The sequence below is a fragment of the Terrapene carolina genome, unplaced genomic scaffold, assembly GCF_002925995.2.
Source record: "Terrapene carolina triunguis isolate 2854851 unplaced genomic scaffold, T_m_triunguis-2.0 Scaffold165, whole genome shotgun sequence".
NCBI lineage: Eukaryota > Metazoa > Chordata > Testudines > Emydidae > Terrapene > Terrapene triunguis.
The window spans coordinates 146,076-162,478 of NW_020664516.1; the positions used below are offsets into that span (position 1 = coordinate 146,076).

The 16,403-nt window shown below is 56.3% G+C and overlaps 1 protein-coding gene across 1 annotated transcript in view; it reads left to right on the forward strand.

Moving 5' to 3' along the window:
- LOC113406926 (corticosteroid 11-beta-dehydrogenase isozyme 2-like) overlaps positions 1-16,403 on the forward strand; it is a 51,517-nt gene that overhangs the window by 34,369 nt on the left and 745 nt on the right. Inside the window, exons 2-4 of the mRNA XM_026653815.1 lie at positions 11,264-11,476; positions 11,989-12,174; positions 14,190-14,327. Coding sequence (XP_026509600.1) covers positions 11,264-11,476; positions 11,989-12,174; positions 14,190-14,327 — 537 coding nt within the window. The remainder of the gene's footprint in view (positions 1-11,263; positions 11,477-11,988; positions 12,175-14,189; positions 14,328-16,403) is intronic.

Below are 16,403 nucleotides of genomic sequence, written 5' to 3' on the forward strand. Positions count from 1 at the left end.
AAACATTGGTTTGGGGTCGAACAAAACATTGTGTTTGGGCTGGAACGAAGCAATTCTGTCAGCGCTGAGCGTTTTTAACACTGATTTCAAACTTTCCTTCCATTTTTTTTTTTTAAATGGATTCGTTTCAAATCGAAACTTTTGACAATTGGGTGAAACTGCTGAGAATTCACACGCTATTTGGGTGTCGCCCGCTCGGCGTTCTTTTCCCGACCAACATTCTGTCTGGAAACGTTGGCGGGGTGGCCCCAACGGTGACTGGAGAAGCCAGGGCGCCAGGCAAACTCCATCTCCATGGGACGTGGCCCCGGGCAGGCGGGCTCTGGCATAGAGTTCTGGGATCTCTCCCTGGCAGGGAGCATGGGCTGAGCCGATCCAGCCAGGATTGGGGCCTGCGCTGCCATGCAGTCAGGATTCAGCACTTAAACCAACTGATCCTCGTTCCTAGCGGTGTAACACAGACCTGGCCTCTGCCCTGGATCCCCACAGTACAAGGGAACGTCAGGGCTGAGTAGCTTTATGGCCAGAAGCATGGAGATTGACCTCACGGGCTTCCCTGGCACCACCAGATCTCTGGAGCAGCACTGGGCTACAGCTACATCCAATCCTGCTTTAAAAACGGTCAGTGATGGAGAATCCACCACGGCCCTTAGCAAATTGTACCTGTGGTTAATTACCCTCGCTGTTAAAAACTTACACCTCATTTCCACGCTGAATGTGTCTGGCTTCAACTGCCAGCCATTGGCTCCTGTTAGACCTTTCTCTGTTGGACTGAAGAGCCCATTATTAAATGTCAGAGGGGTAGCTGTGTTAGTCTGAATCTTAAACTGCAGCAAGGGAGATCTAGGTTGGACATTAGGAAAAAGTTCCTCACTGTCAGGGTGGTTAAACACTGGAATAAATTGCCTAGGGAGGTTGTGGAATCTCCATCTCTGGAGATATTTAAGAGTAGGTTAGATAAATGTCTATCAGGGATGGTCTAGACAGTATTTGGTCCTGCCATGCGGGCAGGGGACTGGACTCGATGACCTCTCGAGGTCCCTTCCAGTCCTTGAATCTATGAAAGCAACAGAGGGTCCTGTGGCACCTTTAAGACCAACAGAAGTATTGGGAGCATAAGCTTTCGTGGGTAAGAACCTCACTTCTTCAGATGCAAGTAATGGAAATTTCCAGAGGCAGATATAAATCAGTATGGAGATAACGAGATTAGTTCAATCAGGGCGGGTGAGGTGCTCTGCTAGCAGTTGAGGTGTGAACACCAAGGGAGGAGAAACTATATATACAAAAACCTGTAGGAGAACACTTCAACCTCCCTGGCCACACAATAGCAGATGTAAAGGTAGCCATCTTACAGCAAAAAAACTTCAGGACCAGACTCCAAAGAGAAACTGCTGAGCTCCAGTTCATTTGCAAATTTGACAACATCAGATCAGGATTAAACAAAGACTGTGAATGGCTATCCAACTACAGAAGCAGTTTCTCCTCCCTTGGTGTTCACACCTCAACTGCTAGCAGAGCACCTCACCCTCCCTGATTGAACTAACCTCGTTATCTCCATACTGATTTATACCTGCCTCTGGAGATTTCCATTACTTGCGTCTGAAGAAGTGAGGTTCTTACCCACGAAAGCTTATGCTCCCAATACTTCTGTTAGTCTTAAAGGTGCCACAGGACCCTCTGTTGCTTTTTCCATTATTAAATGTTTGTTCCCCGTGTAGATGGTAATCAAGCACCCCGTAACCTTCTCTTTGTTAGACTCGAGGCGCTCAATCGATGTAGCTTATCACTGTAAGGCAGGTTTCTGATCCTTTAATCATATTCTTGGCTCTTCTTTGAACCCTCTCCAATTGATCAAGATCCTTCTTGAATTGTGGGCCCCTGAACTGGACACAGGACTCCAGCAGCGGTCACTCCAGCCAAACAGAGGTAATAGAACCTCTCTACCGCTAGTCTCCCTTCCCCTGTTTGTGCATCCCAGGGTCACCTCCGCTCTTTTGGCCACAACATTGCACTGGGTGTTCATGTTCAACTGATTCTCCACCATGACCCCCAATCTCTATCCAAGTCACTGCTTCCCAGGACAGAATCCCCCATCGCTCTGTATCCATGACCTGTTGTCTGCGTTACTGACTTTGTTTCCTCCCAGCTCATTGACAAAAATGCTACAGTTCTGCCTCTCCCGTCGGTCGCTCCCCTTCCGGCAGCAGCACGGTGTCCCTGCGCGCAGCCCTCGTGTTCGAATAGAGAAGGGGTTCCGCGGCCCCCGAATGAATGCACCAGCCCTTCTCCGTCACATGCCGCCCTAGAACCAGGCCGGCGTGTCTCCGGTTCTAGTTCCCATTTGTGCCTGTCGTAAAACCACGAGGTGGTTCCAGTTGGATCAAGAGCTCCTGAGGACGAGAGGAGCAGTGGGGGCTGCTGGTTGGGATTGGGGGGTACTGACATTTCAGGGCTGGCACATCAGGGGGCTGGGATTGAGGGACACTGGCAGAACTGTGGGGAGGGGGAGCCCAAGGCGTGGGTAACAGGAGACTGCAGGACTGGCAAAGGAGGCCTCTAGGAAACCAAGGAGAAATTAACTTTGCAATGACATTTCATTGAAACAAGGTTCTATGGGTGGTTACTGTGACAGACTGACAATGGCTGGACAAACCTTATGCAATTAACCTAAACTTAATTGAATAAAGGGAAACGTTCTTGAGTTAGGATTAACACCTGTGGGGTCCAGTGTATTACAAATACAATTGTTGATGTGTTAGTGGGGGCCTGTGTGTAACGTTTCTAGGAGACTAGCCAGCGTCAACCTTGGGGGGGAAATGTTAGGAACGTCCAAGGACTTTTGGGGTCAAGGAGTGTAAAGTGGATTTCCTAGGAAATACTGGGGGATGGGTGGGAGGGGGGATTGCAAATGACCCACTTCCAAGCCTCCTTTTGCAGCTCTACTCTGGGAGAGAGTCCTGTTGTCGACTCCCCAGCTGCTCCTGCAAACTCCAGCCAATGACCCCAACCTGTATAAAAGGTGGATTAACCCGTTCATGAGAGTACGTGTTCTGAGCTGAAGCTGTGATGGACTTGGGTGGAGTCTTGGACGGCTCCAGCCAGAATCCAGGTCAGGGATCTCGGGTAAGCTTTCATGCATGTAGGTGCTTTTAGTGTTTTCTCAGTAGTACTTTTACCTTAAGCTTGCACAGGAAAAACTGTAGTGACTTATAACCGTGGGCGCTGGCACTGCTCTCAGTCGCGGGAGAGACAGCAAGCAGGACTGGTTAAGCAGACTCTGCTGGGAGTAACCCAGTGAAGGTAAGGAGCTGTTCAGCCAGGCCAGAGGGGAGGGCCAGGGGAGCCAGAAACCGGAGAGTGGGTGCCCTGGCTGGACCGCTGAAGGGGAAACAGAGGGGAAGGTGCCCTGACCTGTGACACAATCCAGATCATATCTAACCTCTGCAATAAATGCACAATTCACACGGAATGTCTAGCTCCTTGAGAAATGCCCTAGTCAAGGTCGTGGCAGCGGATAATGCATGTGGCTTCTGACCTCTCCCCTTGCTCTTCTAGAACCTCCTTCAGGTGCAAATTCCCTGGGCTAGTCTCAGGCCTGAGCGTATTTGGGGAATTTTTAAAACCCAAAGGTGGGTTTAAGAAAATTTAGGAAGATCAGCGTGTGGCTTCCCCGGCCGGTGCGGCTTAATCTCCTCAGTTTTGGCTCATCCATAATGGAGAGGCTTGGAAAGGGCAGATGGTCAGGGAGAACAGGGCCTGGGTTGGGGTCATACTGGTAGCTAGGAAAAGTCCTTCCCCAGAGCAGAGATGTGAAGTGCTTGGCAAAACTGAAGTGGTTCAGAGCAGGGTGCCATTCGAAACCCCCATAACCTCTTGGCAAACACTGCAAGGGGGGCCGGCGGTGCTGGTACAATGTGTTGCCAGGAGTCACAAGCTGGCTTTCTGGGAAACCGTCAGTTTGCAAACATTAGGCGTTCCATCCCCACCTTTATGGAGTTTCTGGGTCGCTATGGAAGAGTCAGGGCCAGCTCACGCTATTATGAAACACTGGCAGTATGGAGGAGTTCGTATTCGCCACGGTGTGAAACCCCTGGTTCTCAAGGGGCTCATGCCCACGCGTCTCAGGTTAGTTTCTGAACCCTTAAAACTTAGCTGAGGCCTTGACTCAAAGCCCCACTGGTGACTGAGAGGGAAATCTCAGGAGTTAGCCCAACTATACGATTTTAATGTAACCCTGTAACGAACGGATAAAAAGCAGGAGAGAGAGAGAGGGTCTTTGGAAAGTTGAATACATGCAACCCCCCCTGGAGGGGTCAGGGAACAGGGCTTGGGCCCCTGGCCATGACTTATGAAAATCCTGGGAAGATGCAAGGAGACTGGAGAAAGCAAATACTACGTACAAACAGCTCTGAGTAAAGGACAGACGCCAGAGCCAATGTGGGCAGAGCTCTATGGGTGTAGCTAGACCAGCATGGTCCCCTAGTGAGGAGGCAGAGAACGCTGACAGCAGTGGCGTGCCATCGGTGCAGGACTGGCTGTGCCTGCAGCCCCCGGACATGCATGGAGGACACCATTTTGTAGAACAAAATGGTGTCCTCTGTACAACATAACCACCCGTGCACCGTACCTGCCACATCACATCACAGGGCCGATGCCATTTTGCATGCAAGTGAAAAATTGCAGGCCTGACTAAAAACGTCACAGTGGCACGGTGGGTGAGGTAATCTCTTTTTATTGGACCAACTTTCGAGCTTACGCAGAGCTCTTCTTTAGGTCTGGGCAAGAGCCTACCTCACCCAGCTTGTCTTTCTAGTATCCTGGGCCAACATGGCTACAACCCCGCTGCATTATAAAACCGGCATGATGCACCCCGGGTGCCAGGCAGAGTAACACACCTCCCTGAATGGAGGAAGCTGTGCTGACAGAAGCACTGTTCTGTTGCCTTTTCCCTGGGGGGGGTCTGGTGGCATAACTGGGGGGGGCACACCCCTGCCCAATGTAGTTATGCTAAAGATTGCCTGATTTGTCTTTTGCTCTTCACACAACACATGAAGGAGCCACCCGGGCGCAGTGGGGTCTGAATGACCTACACCATGCACGGCCCAGTTCCATCTACCCCGCTGCTCTGGGCGGGCAGTGAACAGAAAACACAGGGAGTGCCCGGAGAGGGCTCTTGCTGTTTAAAGGGACACGACGCAATTACCAGACACTGCCCCCATCCGTGCAACCTTCCTTCAGCTCCCCTGGGCACACGCATTCGGACACGACTTGTAATGCCCTGCTCACGGGCTGGGGTTTTTACAGTCAGCAACAAGGTTGCTGGTGCTAACTGAATGAGGCCACTGTTCGGTATTCCACCTTCCCGGGGTCATTCGGTGCATGGCCCTGTGCATTATTTCATGCCCCCCCCCAAACCCTGCGCTAAAGATGGAGTATCATTGCGGGGGGGGAGGGGGGGTCCTCAAATCCACTCGTTGCTGTAGTAGCTGAATCCTTCATATGTTCCCAACACTCGGCCTCCGTTCCCCGTCCGTAAAATGGAATAATCCCTCTCTGCTTTACAGAGACAGGCACACGCTTCAAGTGTGCCACCGGTTTTGGGTGCCTATATGGCTGGGGGCTCACATGCAGCACTCGGCACTCCTGAAAATCAGGCCCTAGACATCTCTGGTTGGCACCCCAGTGGTCACATCAGACGGGGAGCCGCTGGCAGAATCAGGGCCAGAACCCAGCAGTCGTGGGGCCCGAGCCCAAAGGGATCTGTTTTCTTGAGGTATTTGCTGCCCCGTTCACTGCATGCTTTCAGCTGCTGCAGCGACTGAGGACAACAAGCTCCCTTCTTAACTCTGCGTCCTGCCCTGGCCGTCCTGGGCAGGGAGCGAGGGGGCTGGTTAACGGGCAGGGAGCTGAGTGGGGGCTCCCTGGGCATGCGTTCTGTGTCCTCCGGAATGCATGGGAGCGGGGTGAGGAGGGAAGGGTGGGTTGAGGACTGTGTTCCCCACAGCCTGAGTGAGTGGATGGGCCGCGTGGGGGGTACGTACCCAGCAGGGTGGGAGAGCAGGTGGGATCTGTGGGTTGGTGCATACTCCTCCATGTGTGGATAGGGAGCGGAGGATGGTGCGCACCCCATGGCCAGTGTGACAGTAGGGCGTGGGGGCTGTCTTGGTGAGGGGCTGATATTTGCACAAGTACGTGAGTGGGTGTGCGCGCCGTGTACACCTTTGGCGTGCAGGGCCGGGATGAGGCGGGGGCGGGGGTGTGTGTGTGCGTGGGAGCGTGCAGACTGCATTACAAGAGCTGTGTTCCTTGGCCAGGTCCCGCTCCTGTTAATGGTTAATGTTGCCAGCCAGCGGCGCACAGCCTCCCGCCAGGAGCTATCAGCCCTGCCATCAGCACTGAGAACACACTGTACCTCGGTGGGATTGTTTGTTTTCATTCCTTTCTCTCCTCCCCGGGACATGATACCTGCAGGTGCACAGAGCGCTAAGCGGCCCCACGGGATCGCTGCTCTGCACTGCCGTAATCTTCCCCGGTGCTAGGCTCCGCTAGCCCCTTGCTGCCGCCTGCCACGCACCGGCCCCCGCCTGGGCCTCGGCTCAGCCCTGCTCCAGCCAGTCCCTTCCCAGCGCCCCTGGGGTCGCCCCTCTGCTGGGCCAGGCTGCTCTGAGCTGCGGGAGTGCGGGCAGTTCTCTGGGCCTGCCCCCTGTGCTAGCCCACTCCCCGGGGCAGGCCGGGCGTCCAGTGGGCAGAGCCGCGCTGCAGCTCAAAGCTGCCCCAGGAGGCTGTGCTGGTCGGTAACGCCTGGTCATACCCACGTGGGGAAGAGAGTTAGAACACCCCCCCCACACACCCACACACACACGCAATACCCTGCACCCCCTGATCCCCGGCAGCTCCCTCAGACGCTGGCCCCTGCGTGAGAGCCACAGACGGACACAAGACTATCCCTGGCCCAGCAGAATCAGCCGTGGGGCTGGCCAGCGGGGCCTGGGCCCGGCTCCAGCGTCGTACCCCTAACTGACCCCGCTGCTGCCCCGGAGCTCCCTCTGCACAGGGCCCCAGAGCACGCCGAGCCGTTGTCCTGCCTGGCACTGGGCAGCCTTAGACGGTGCTCGGGGGGGGGCTCTAGTGCTGGGGTCCTGCCCGGATCAGGGGAGCCTTTGCTTTCTCGGTGCTGTGAGGAGGGGCGTGTGTCTGGAGTAGGCAGGGATGGGATGTGGTGCTAGGCTTTCCTGCTCTTCTTGGGCCTCTCGCCTGCCGTCTCCTCCTTCCCACAGCACAGCCTGGAGGCACAGTGAGACCAGGGCGAGTCACTCCTCACCCCGGCATGGTGCGTCTACGCTGCACTGGTGCTGCCCCATTGGTGCAATCCCGTGTTCTGGCCTGCCCTTGGGCTCTGCTTCTGTTTTAAATCCCCTGTGGCCTGCTCTGCCTCCAGTAGGGTGACCAGATGTCCCGATTTTATAGGGACAGTCCTGATTTGTGGGTCTTTTTCTTATATAGCCTCCTATTACCCCCCACCCCCGTCCCGATTTTTCACACTTGCTCTCTGGTCCCCCTAGCCCCCGGCAGGGGAGTGCGTTGGGGGCCCAGAACTGCCCCGGCCAGCCAGGTGTTCACCATTGCAGACTGAGCTTTTCCGGCCCCGGGGGCTCAGAGCGCGTGGACGGAAAGGAGATCCTTATTGCTGAGCAGTCACTGCCCTCCCCCAGCACCCAAGACACCCTGTCCCTGCTCTGCGGCACCCTGGCTCCTTGGACAGCAGGTGTGAGTCCTACTGGCTAAGGAATTGTTGGGAAAGGAGGGCGGGGGGCGTGGTTGTGCTTGACTCACTTGCTGTTGACTTTATTGACGGTCTCTGCAGCAGCCTGGTGGGTTTCAAATCAAAGTGAAGATGACGGAGATTCCAGCAGTGCTCGCTCGTCTTTGCATCACACTTCGGAGACGCAACGTGCTGAAAGGGTGCTAAACGCTTACTCTACCTGGAGCACTAGCCGTGGCTAGAGTTAATTGAGTGTTTCCATGCGCACCGGTCTCAGCGGTCACCGGTCAGCTAGACATTGGCCAGGCCTGGGCTCTGCCCGACGGGGAGTTTTTCCGGGAAGTCTGATTTCCGAGAGGGATCCAAGACACCTTGCTGGGCCAATCGAATGGAAGGGAGCGTTTCTTGACCAGCCTCAGCCCCAGAATGACCGGGGCTGGGACGCTGGAGTGGGGCCTAGTTTACACTGGCAGCGATCCCAGCGCTCTAAAAACCCACCTCCACGAGGGGCGCAGCTCCCAGCGCCGGGGCACTGTCTACACTGGCACTTCACAGCACTGAAACTTGCTGCGCTCAGGGGTTTTTTTTCACCCCCCGCCCCCGAGCGAGAAAGTTGCAGCGCTGTAAAGTGCCCGTGTTGACAAGCTTTAGTCTTCCCCTTTTTAGCCCAAGATGTTAGCCAATATTCAGGTCCTTGCTGGTTGTTTTTGTTAAGAGGAGACATTGATGATGAAGTCAGGTGTTTCTGTGATGCAATCCTGTTTATTGACAAAGAACACGGAAAGTCCTGTTTGACTTCTGCTGTGCTCAGTGCTAAGAGCACGACCCTGTGAGAAAGCTGAGACAGAGAGCTTTTTGGGCAGTGTGCTTGCTGGAAAGAGGCTTGGATTTGTGGTTTCTCTGGGCCCTCTCCTCTTTTCTGCTGTTTCTGTTTAGCGCACACATACAGCTCCACCAAACCCTACACAGCCCCATTGTGTTTGCAGTAAGACCCCTGGGAAAACCCCACAGATTGCATGGCTCGACTCCTCCTCCAGTTTCGCCACACTGACCTGTGATTTGGGCAGTGGCTTCTACTGTTTCAGCTATCACTAAACAAAGGGACATTTAACTGCTCTCCCATTTAGTCCACCAGTTTCAAACTACGTTGCTGCTGCCCACAGATCGAAGACACATTTCCTGGGAGCCACCCAGCCTCCCGCATAACAGTTTCTTATGGAGAATGCCTACCATGGACTGGACATGTGGAACTGTCTAAAATGTACTTATTGTACCCGCTACTGGATAATACCTGTGCACCAAGCCCCAGCCCACAGCACATGGCACAAACCCAGCAGTGCAGAGGCCTTCTTTCCAGTGGGAGCGGTCATGGCCGCCCAAATCCAGCACGCACAGGTGCCGGTCTGTCCGTCCCGTCCCCCTCACCTCCCCACAAGCGGTTGGGCCTGCTTTAGGCTCAACAACGAGGTTCAGGAACAAACAAGCCTGGCCCCTCTCCTCCTGCAGTGCAGGCTGATGCACACTGGTGAGGCAGCACGTGGCAGACGCTGCTGTCCAGGCCGTACCTGGTCTGGGACTAGGCCGAGGGCGTCAGCCTCCAGGGCTATCAGTAGGGCACCTGCCACCACATGAACGTCATCAGCTCCAAATGCACACAGCTTTCCCAGGGCCTGCAGTACCAGCCCCAGCCTCCTGCTGCCCGTCTACACCTTCCCACCATGCCCTGGAGCCAAGCCCTGCTCAGACTCTACCTCCCCCCTAATCTTCCCCTCCGATCTCAGCAGCAGACAAGCAGCAAGGGAGGAGGCCCCCGTCCCATGAGGACGTGACCTTGGCACAGAGATTTATTAGGTCACTCAGCTGCTGTTTTTACCTCACGGAGGAGGAACAAAACACTCATTTATCTCCAAACCCATCACCGAGCACAGCTCTAAAAATAGCCCCAGATAAACACACCCTAGATCATTCAGACTGCCAGACGAGAGTGGGAAGGCTCAGGGGCCAGCCGGATGATACCGCCTGTCAGATCTAGCACCCTGTCCTGGGCTGGCTCCTGCTGGCACCGCATTCCCCACTCAGCACTGCCAGCCCCAGGCAGTCAACACTCAGAGGTTGGCTACAAAGTCAGGAGGGTTTAAAAATGTGGACATTTGGGATTCTTTTAATTCATCATCTGGCTTTTCAAGTCACATTTTCACACAACCACGAGGGCTAGAAACTTTCATTAAAAAAAGAAAAAAAAAGTCGCTCACATAATCACCTGACTCCAGAAGCTGGGGCTTTGTGACATGTGCCCAATCTCACAAGACTAGCAATGAAAGTCAGCAACACTTCCTTTAGCTTTAGCGTTGCCAGTATAGACTAGCCCTAAGTCCTTAATTAAGGCCAAGTCTACACTGCAGGCTTCTGCCAGAAGAGCTGTGTTGGTTGGGGTGCAAAGTGGTCTGAGTCCTGATCAGCAAAAGCCCAGAGTGTAAATGGAGCTAGACCGGGAAAGCTGCCCTTTTATGGGTATAGCTTTGCCACTGTAGTTGCATTCGCAGCAGGAGTGCTTTGCCAGCACCGCGTACCAGCACTCGCACGCCGCGGGAGCGCTCCTAGCCACGGGTGACACACAAACATCTGGAATGTCTCGAGTAGCATTTCCAGTTGTGCTACTTCTCTCAAGTTAACCCAGGACCAGAAACTCTCTCTAGACACCCCGTCTGAGGCCCATGAAAGCAGTGGGGTCTCTGGGGTGCGTCGTACTTTGGTTTAAAAACGTACCTGCCCCACGCTGGCTGCCAAATCTCACAGCTGGGCTCCCAGGCACTGCTGGCACTCCGCTGGGAGTTGCTGCGGTGCTCGAGGCAGTGCTGCCCAGTGGCTGGATGAACAGATGGGGAACCAGGCACCTGGGTTCTGCGCCTGGCTCTGGACCGTGTGGTGCCATTCTTTGCTGTAATTAATGGGGAGTTCTGCTTAACAGCTAAGGACCCCCTCTGCCCCTCAATCACCAGCTCCCTGTGACAACCTGGCAAGTCACTGGGCCTAGGCATAATGAGACTTACCTGCCTTTCGAAGGCCCTTTGAATGGTTCTCATGAAAGGGTTTATTGTTGCTACGAAATCCCCATGAAGTAGATCCTGCCCCCCTACCCACAAGGCGCACAGGTGCTGCTCCAGCAGAGGGTCTCTGTGCACGCGTCCCCCTCTGGGCCAGATCCTCGGCTGTGCCCGGTGGGGAGTGAGAGGGCAAGATGGCTTAGCTACCTTTCCTCTAGGTGTAGGGGGAGGATGTGGTGTCGATCTAGCTGTCATGGCTTCACACCGCCCCCAAACTCCCCACACAGATAATCCTGGCTGCCCTTTCAGGGCATCTTCCCGGCTGGGGGGGGAGGGGGGTATGCCCGTCCCTGTTTCCTGGAGCTCAGGATGTGGAGGCTGCAGCCGGGCCGGGTTGTAGGCAGCGGGTAGTGCCTGGCACCCTGGCTCTCTCTAAGTCTTCTCTGGGCTCTTGCAGGGTGCGATTCCGGGTTTGGAAAGCAGGCCGCGTGCCACTTGGATTCCATGGGCTTTAAGGTGTTTGCGAGCGTGCTGGACCTGCAGAGCGCTGGCGCCAAGGAGCTCCGGCAGCGCTGCTCGCCGAGCCTCACGCTGCTGCAGATGGACCTGACCAAACCGGAAGATATCCGGAAAGCCCAGCAGCTCGTCCAGCCCCAGACGGCGAGCGCAGGTAGGAGCCCTGGCTTCCGGGCGCGCCCATCCGCATCCGAACGCCGGGGGCAGCCCGTCGCGAGACACCCCACTCGGTGACCTCAGCATGTGGAGCAGGGCCCCAGACCGGCCCCTTCTGGTTACACTGCTCAGGCTGCACCCACGGCCTCCCACCATGATCCGCTCGGGAGGCTGGTGTTTGTTTCTCCCCCTCCTTCCTGGCAGTGGCTATGCCCCCAACTCTGCTCTCCCCTCACCCTTGGGCTCCAGCTGCAGCTTGGCAGGTCCATGGAAACGATCTATGCCTGGCTCTGAACCGCTGTCCCCTCCTGACCTGGGGAGCACTCTCTGGGGGGAGGGGATCGCTCACGGATCATGGTGGGTCCCCTCCCTGCCTCAGGGTAGAACTGAGCTCCCTAAGCAGCCCCGATCGGCACGGGCATTCGAACGGGGGGGGGGGTCGCGTCAGGCCGTGCTAGTCCCGTGCCTACATCCTGCCGACGCTCGCTTTCTCCGGGCCCCTCCCCACAGGGCTCTGGGGTTTGGTGAACAACGCGGGCTTCGACGACACCATCGCTGACGCCGAGCTCTCCCCGCTCTGCAAATTCCGCACCTGCATGGACGTGAACTTCTTCGGCACGCTTGAGCTCACCAAAGCGCTGCTGCCCCTGCTCCGCTCCGCCCGGGGCAGGATTGTGACCGTCAGCAGCCCGGCAGGTAAAGACCCGGTCCCCACCCGGTGGGGAAAAAGTGGGGCTGGGTGGGGACCGGGCCAGAGGGCCTCATAAGAGCAGCCATACTGGGTCAGCCCAATGGTGCAGCTAGCCCTGTATCCTGTCTTCCGACAGTGGCCAAAGCCAGGTGCTTCCGAGGGAATGAACAGAACAGGCAATTGGCGAATGATCCATCACCTGTCGTCCACGCCCAGCTTCTGGCAGACAGAGGTTTCATAGGAGCTGTAGTTTGGTTGCCTGATGTCCAGGGCTTAAATTCTCATAGAGTATTTCCCAAAGCCGCCCCCTCCACCCACACACACCCACACCCACTGTTCTCTCTGGGCCAGGCACCCCAGCCAGACTTCATCTGCCATGAAGCACAACCGCCATCCCACCCACAAGAGAGTATGGTGTGTTATGGGAGATGTAGTCCGACCCAGGGAGCCTGGCTTATAAAGAACAGGAGCACGAGTTGCCCGCACTACAACTCCCATGAGGCACCGAGGCAGCACGTTGGAATTGAAATATTTTGGTTTTCAGCCCAAATATTTTGGATTTGGATTTTTTTTTTCTCCCAAAAGTTGAAATGTGCCACGTATTTCCCCCAGTCCACACCCAGGGACTTGGCGATCAGCCTACGGGCCAAAAGCAGGAGTTATCCCATAGAATAGCCCTGAACAGAAACCAAACATGCACCGTTCTCCTAGCTGCCGGGGAGGCAGATTTGATGGTGAGCTTCGCAGTAGGGTCCCAGTATTTTTCATACTGGCCTCAGCTAGTAGATATCAAGCCGAGTTTGCCCCGATCCCCAATAATGTATGTTTTATCTGGCACCTGTGGCCTAGGGTTACCAACTTTCTAATTGCACAAAACCGAACACCCTAGCCCCGCCCCTTCCCTGAGGCCACGCCCCCTGCTCACTACATTCCCCCGCCCTCAGTGGCTCGCTCTCCTCCACCCTCACTCACTTTCACTGGGCTGGGGCAGGGGGTTGGGGGCTCTAACTGGGGGTACAGGCTCTGGGGTGGGGCCGGGGATGAGGGGTTTGGGGTGTAGGAGTGGGCTCTGGGTTTGCGGGGGCTGAGGCAGGGCTTACCTCAGACAGCTCCTAGTGGGGGGCCTAAGGCAGGCTTCCTGCCTGTCCTGACTCCGCGCTGCGCCCTGGAAGCAGCCAGCAGTTCTGGCTCCTAGGCGGAGGTACGGCAGGCGGCTCTGCACGCTGCTCTCATCCGCAGGCACCGCCCCTGCAGCTCCCATTGGCCCCGTTCCAGCCCCCACCCCTCGCCTAGGAGCCAGGACAGGGTGGGACTAGCCTGCCTAACCCTGCAGCACCACCGACTGGACTGTTAACGGTGCTGACCGGAGCTGCCAGGGTCCCTTTTCGTCCGGGTGTTCCAGTCGAAAACCGGACACCTGGTCATCCTCCTGTGGCCGCAGCGTCTGAGCAGCAAACACAGCGAAGAGTCCAGCAAGGGGGCTAGCTGCCTCCTTCATGTTGCTCCCTCGTCCCCAGCTGCCATTGTGAGGTTTGCATCTTGTTCTGAAGGCAGAGCTCCAAGCGTTGGGGTCGGTCTCTCCCCCTGGAGGCAAGTCTGTAGCCTTGTGCTGCTTGCCAAGAAGTTCCCACCCCTGCTGCCACACGTCTCCCCCTGGAGGCAGGCGGGTCCATCCTCTCTGGGCGGGTGGCGTGGCTTTAGGTAACTTGCTCCAAAGCCACGGAGGTCTTTAGGGAGGAGAAGTGACCTCCTGACACTCGCCCGTTGTTCTAGCCGGAAGCCAGTGGGGGCTGCAGTGCCGGGGCTGAGGCACTCTCAGCTGGAGGCGGAGTGAGGACTCAAACTCAGGTCTCGGCTGTGACAGTCCCGAGTTTCATACCGTGTCTCTTGGAGAGGCCATGCCAATCTGTGTGCCCAGCTGTGCTGTGTGGAAGTGCTGGACCACACAGGACCGGGCCCCAGGGGTTCGGATACTGTTGTGCCCCCGCAGCAACGGCCCGCGTGTTTTCTTCTCCCCAAGGCGACATGCCGTACCCTTGTTTAGCAGCGTACGGGGCCTCGAAAGCCGCCCTCACCCTCCTCATGGACACATTCCGCAGCGAGCTGGAGCCCTGGGGGGTCAAAGTGAGCGTGATCCTACCCGGCTACTTCAAAACTGGTAAGAGCCCCTCGCCTGCCAGCCGGGCCGTGCTGGGGGGACACGTGGTGCGTTGGGCAGGTTGTCACAAGGGTGCGCGTCTCAGGGAACGCCATGCACGCCCGGCTCCCGAAAACCTGCTGTGTGGGAAGAGGCCCAGTCCCAGCTGGCCCCCCGAATGTTTACTGAGCGTTTCACAGCCGTTGTTAACTAAAGCCTCTGTCTGTACAGGAGAGGAGGAAAGGACCAGCCGCGTCCGCCTCTCGGTAAAGGTCAGATCACGGAGAGATTGCTCAAGATCACTCCAGGCACGGCCAGGCCTAGAACCCTGAACTCTCTAATGGCACAGCCCCCGCTGTCATTTGCTTCCCTTTTGGGAGCTCTGTGTACTGCGCGGTGCTGTCTGATTGCCCAGACCCTAAGGGGGAGGCTGCCAGAACGTCCCCCTCGTGGCCACAGTAAGAACACCGGGAGCTGCTGGATGCGATGCTGAGCCTCTCTAGAACGTCTGGCCTTAGCTGTCCCTCGGCCGCACCTCGCTCTTTTCTGTCCTGTGCTAACCATCCCTCCGGCCCCGGTCCCGGCAGTTGCTCTGCTCTGAACTATCTGCACGTTGGCCATAGAAGTGCCCAGAACGGAACCCCACGTTCCAGGCGTGTTCGCCCCCCGGGTTCGAGAGGAGCATTTCTCTGGTGTGAGGGGAGACCTGCCAGCTGGTCGCTCCCCGGAGCTGTACAGAGCGGGGCTGCATTGACACGAGTTCCGACCACGACTGCACGGGGCTTTTTCTGCTCCACTCCCGGGGAGAGCACCAGGGACAGATTTTGCTATTTGAACCCCAGCCAGTCCAAACGTGGGGGGCAGGTCAGCAGGGGAGACGGGATGTTAATATCGTGGAACTAACTTACCTGGCGGCTACTTTCCTGGCCGTGTGGTGTCTCTCTGGGCCAGAGATCTTGTCCTTGCTCTGTTTCGATGGGGCACTAAGCAGCCTTCTGGCTCCTGGATGAAGTGGTGCTTTCGCTCTGCAATAGCCTAATTTACTCTCCCCAAGTCTCAGCAGTTCTGCTTCCCAGGGCGGATCTAGGCTTGGGGTTATTTTCCCCAGCTCTTTAGCAATCTTTTTGCAGGTTGACTCTCACTTTACCTGCCGGCCGCGTGTCTCGTCTCTCTGGGGCCTGCTGTTGGGTTTCACTGATGTTAGCAACTCCTGTCAATTTAGTGTCACCATCTGCACATGTCGTCCGTGTGCTGTTTGTCTCGCCCTGTCATTATGCTGCTGTTACTTAACAGTTATTGTATAAGAGCAACAGTGGGCAGGGAGTGTCACGGAAAAAACTGAAACCCCAGAATCCACAACTCACAGCTAGATCAAAGAGAGCGAGGGCAGCGAGATACGTCCCTGGGGGAATGTCAGCCGGAGGCAGGGCTGCACCCTGGGTGCCACTAGTTACTTTTAAAAATCCTTGCACTGCATTGCCCAAAGGAGGAGGGTGGGCTTGGAGCTGTTCTGGACTGGCTGTTCTATTGTAAATTCACACCCCATCTTAGTCCGGAATAAGGTTCCTGTGCAGACGAACCCTTACGTGGCCATGAGGTGCATGCCGAGGCAGCGTGCGGGGGACACTGAGGTAGTGGAGAATCCAGGACTGAGGATGAGGGCTGAAGGCAGCTCAGAAGTGAGGGTGGCACTCCCCCCCTCCCCACAACAGCTTTGTGACCCCCTTTTGGGTCAGGCCCCCCATAGTTACAACACTGTGAAATTTCAGGTGTAGACACTGAAACCGTGACATTGACTAATTTTAAATTCCTATGACCATGAAGTTGACCAAACTGGACCTTGACTTTGGTAGGGCTCTACCCAGCGGGGACGGGTCACCAACTTGTGTCCAGAGGGTACGTCTACACAGCCAAAAACCCCATGGCAGCGAGTCTCAGCCAGGGTCGACTGCCTTGGGCTTGCAGGGCTCGTGCTCCGGGGCTGGACCCCCCGGGCTCTGACCCACTCCCTGCGTTTCAGCCCGAGCAGCTACACTGCTGGTTTCAGCCCTGTAGCGTGAGCCCCGCAAGCCAGAGTCAATTGACCCAGGCTCTGGG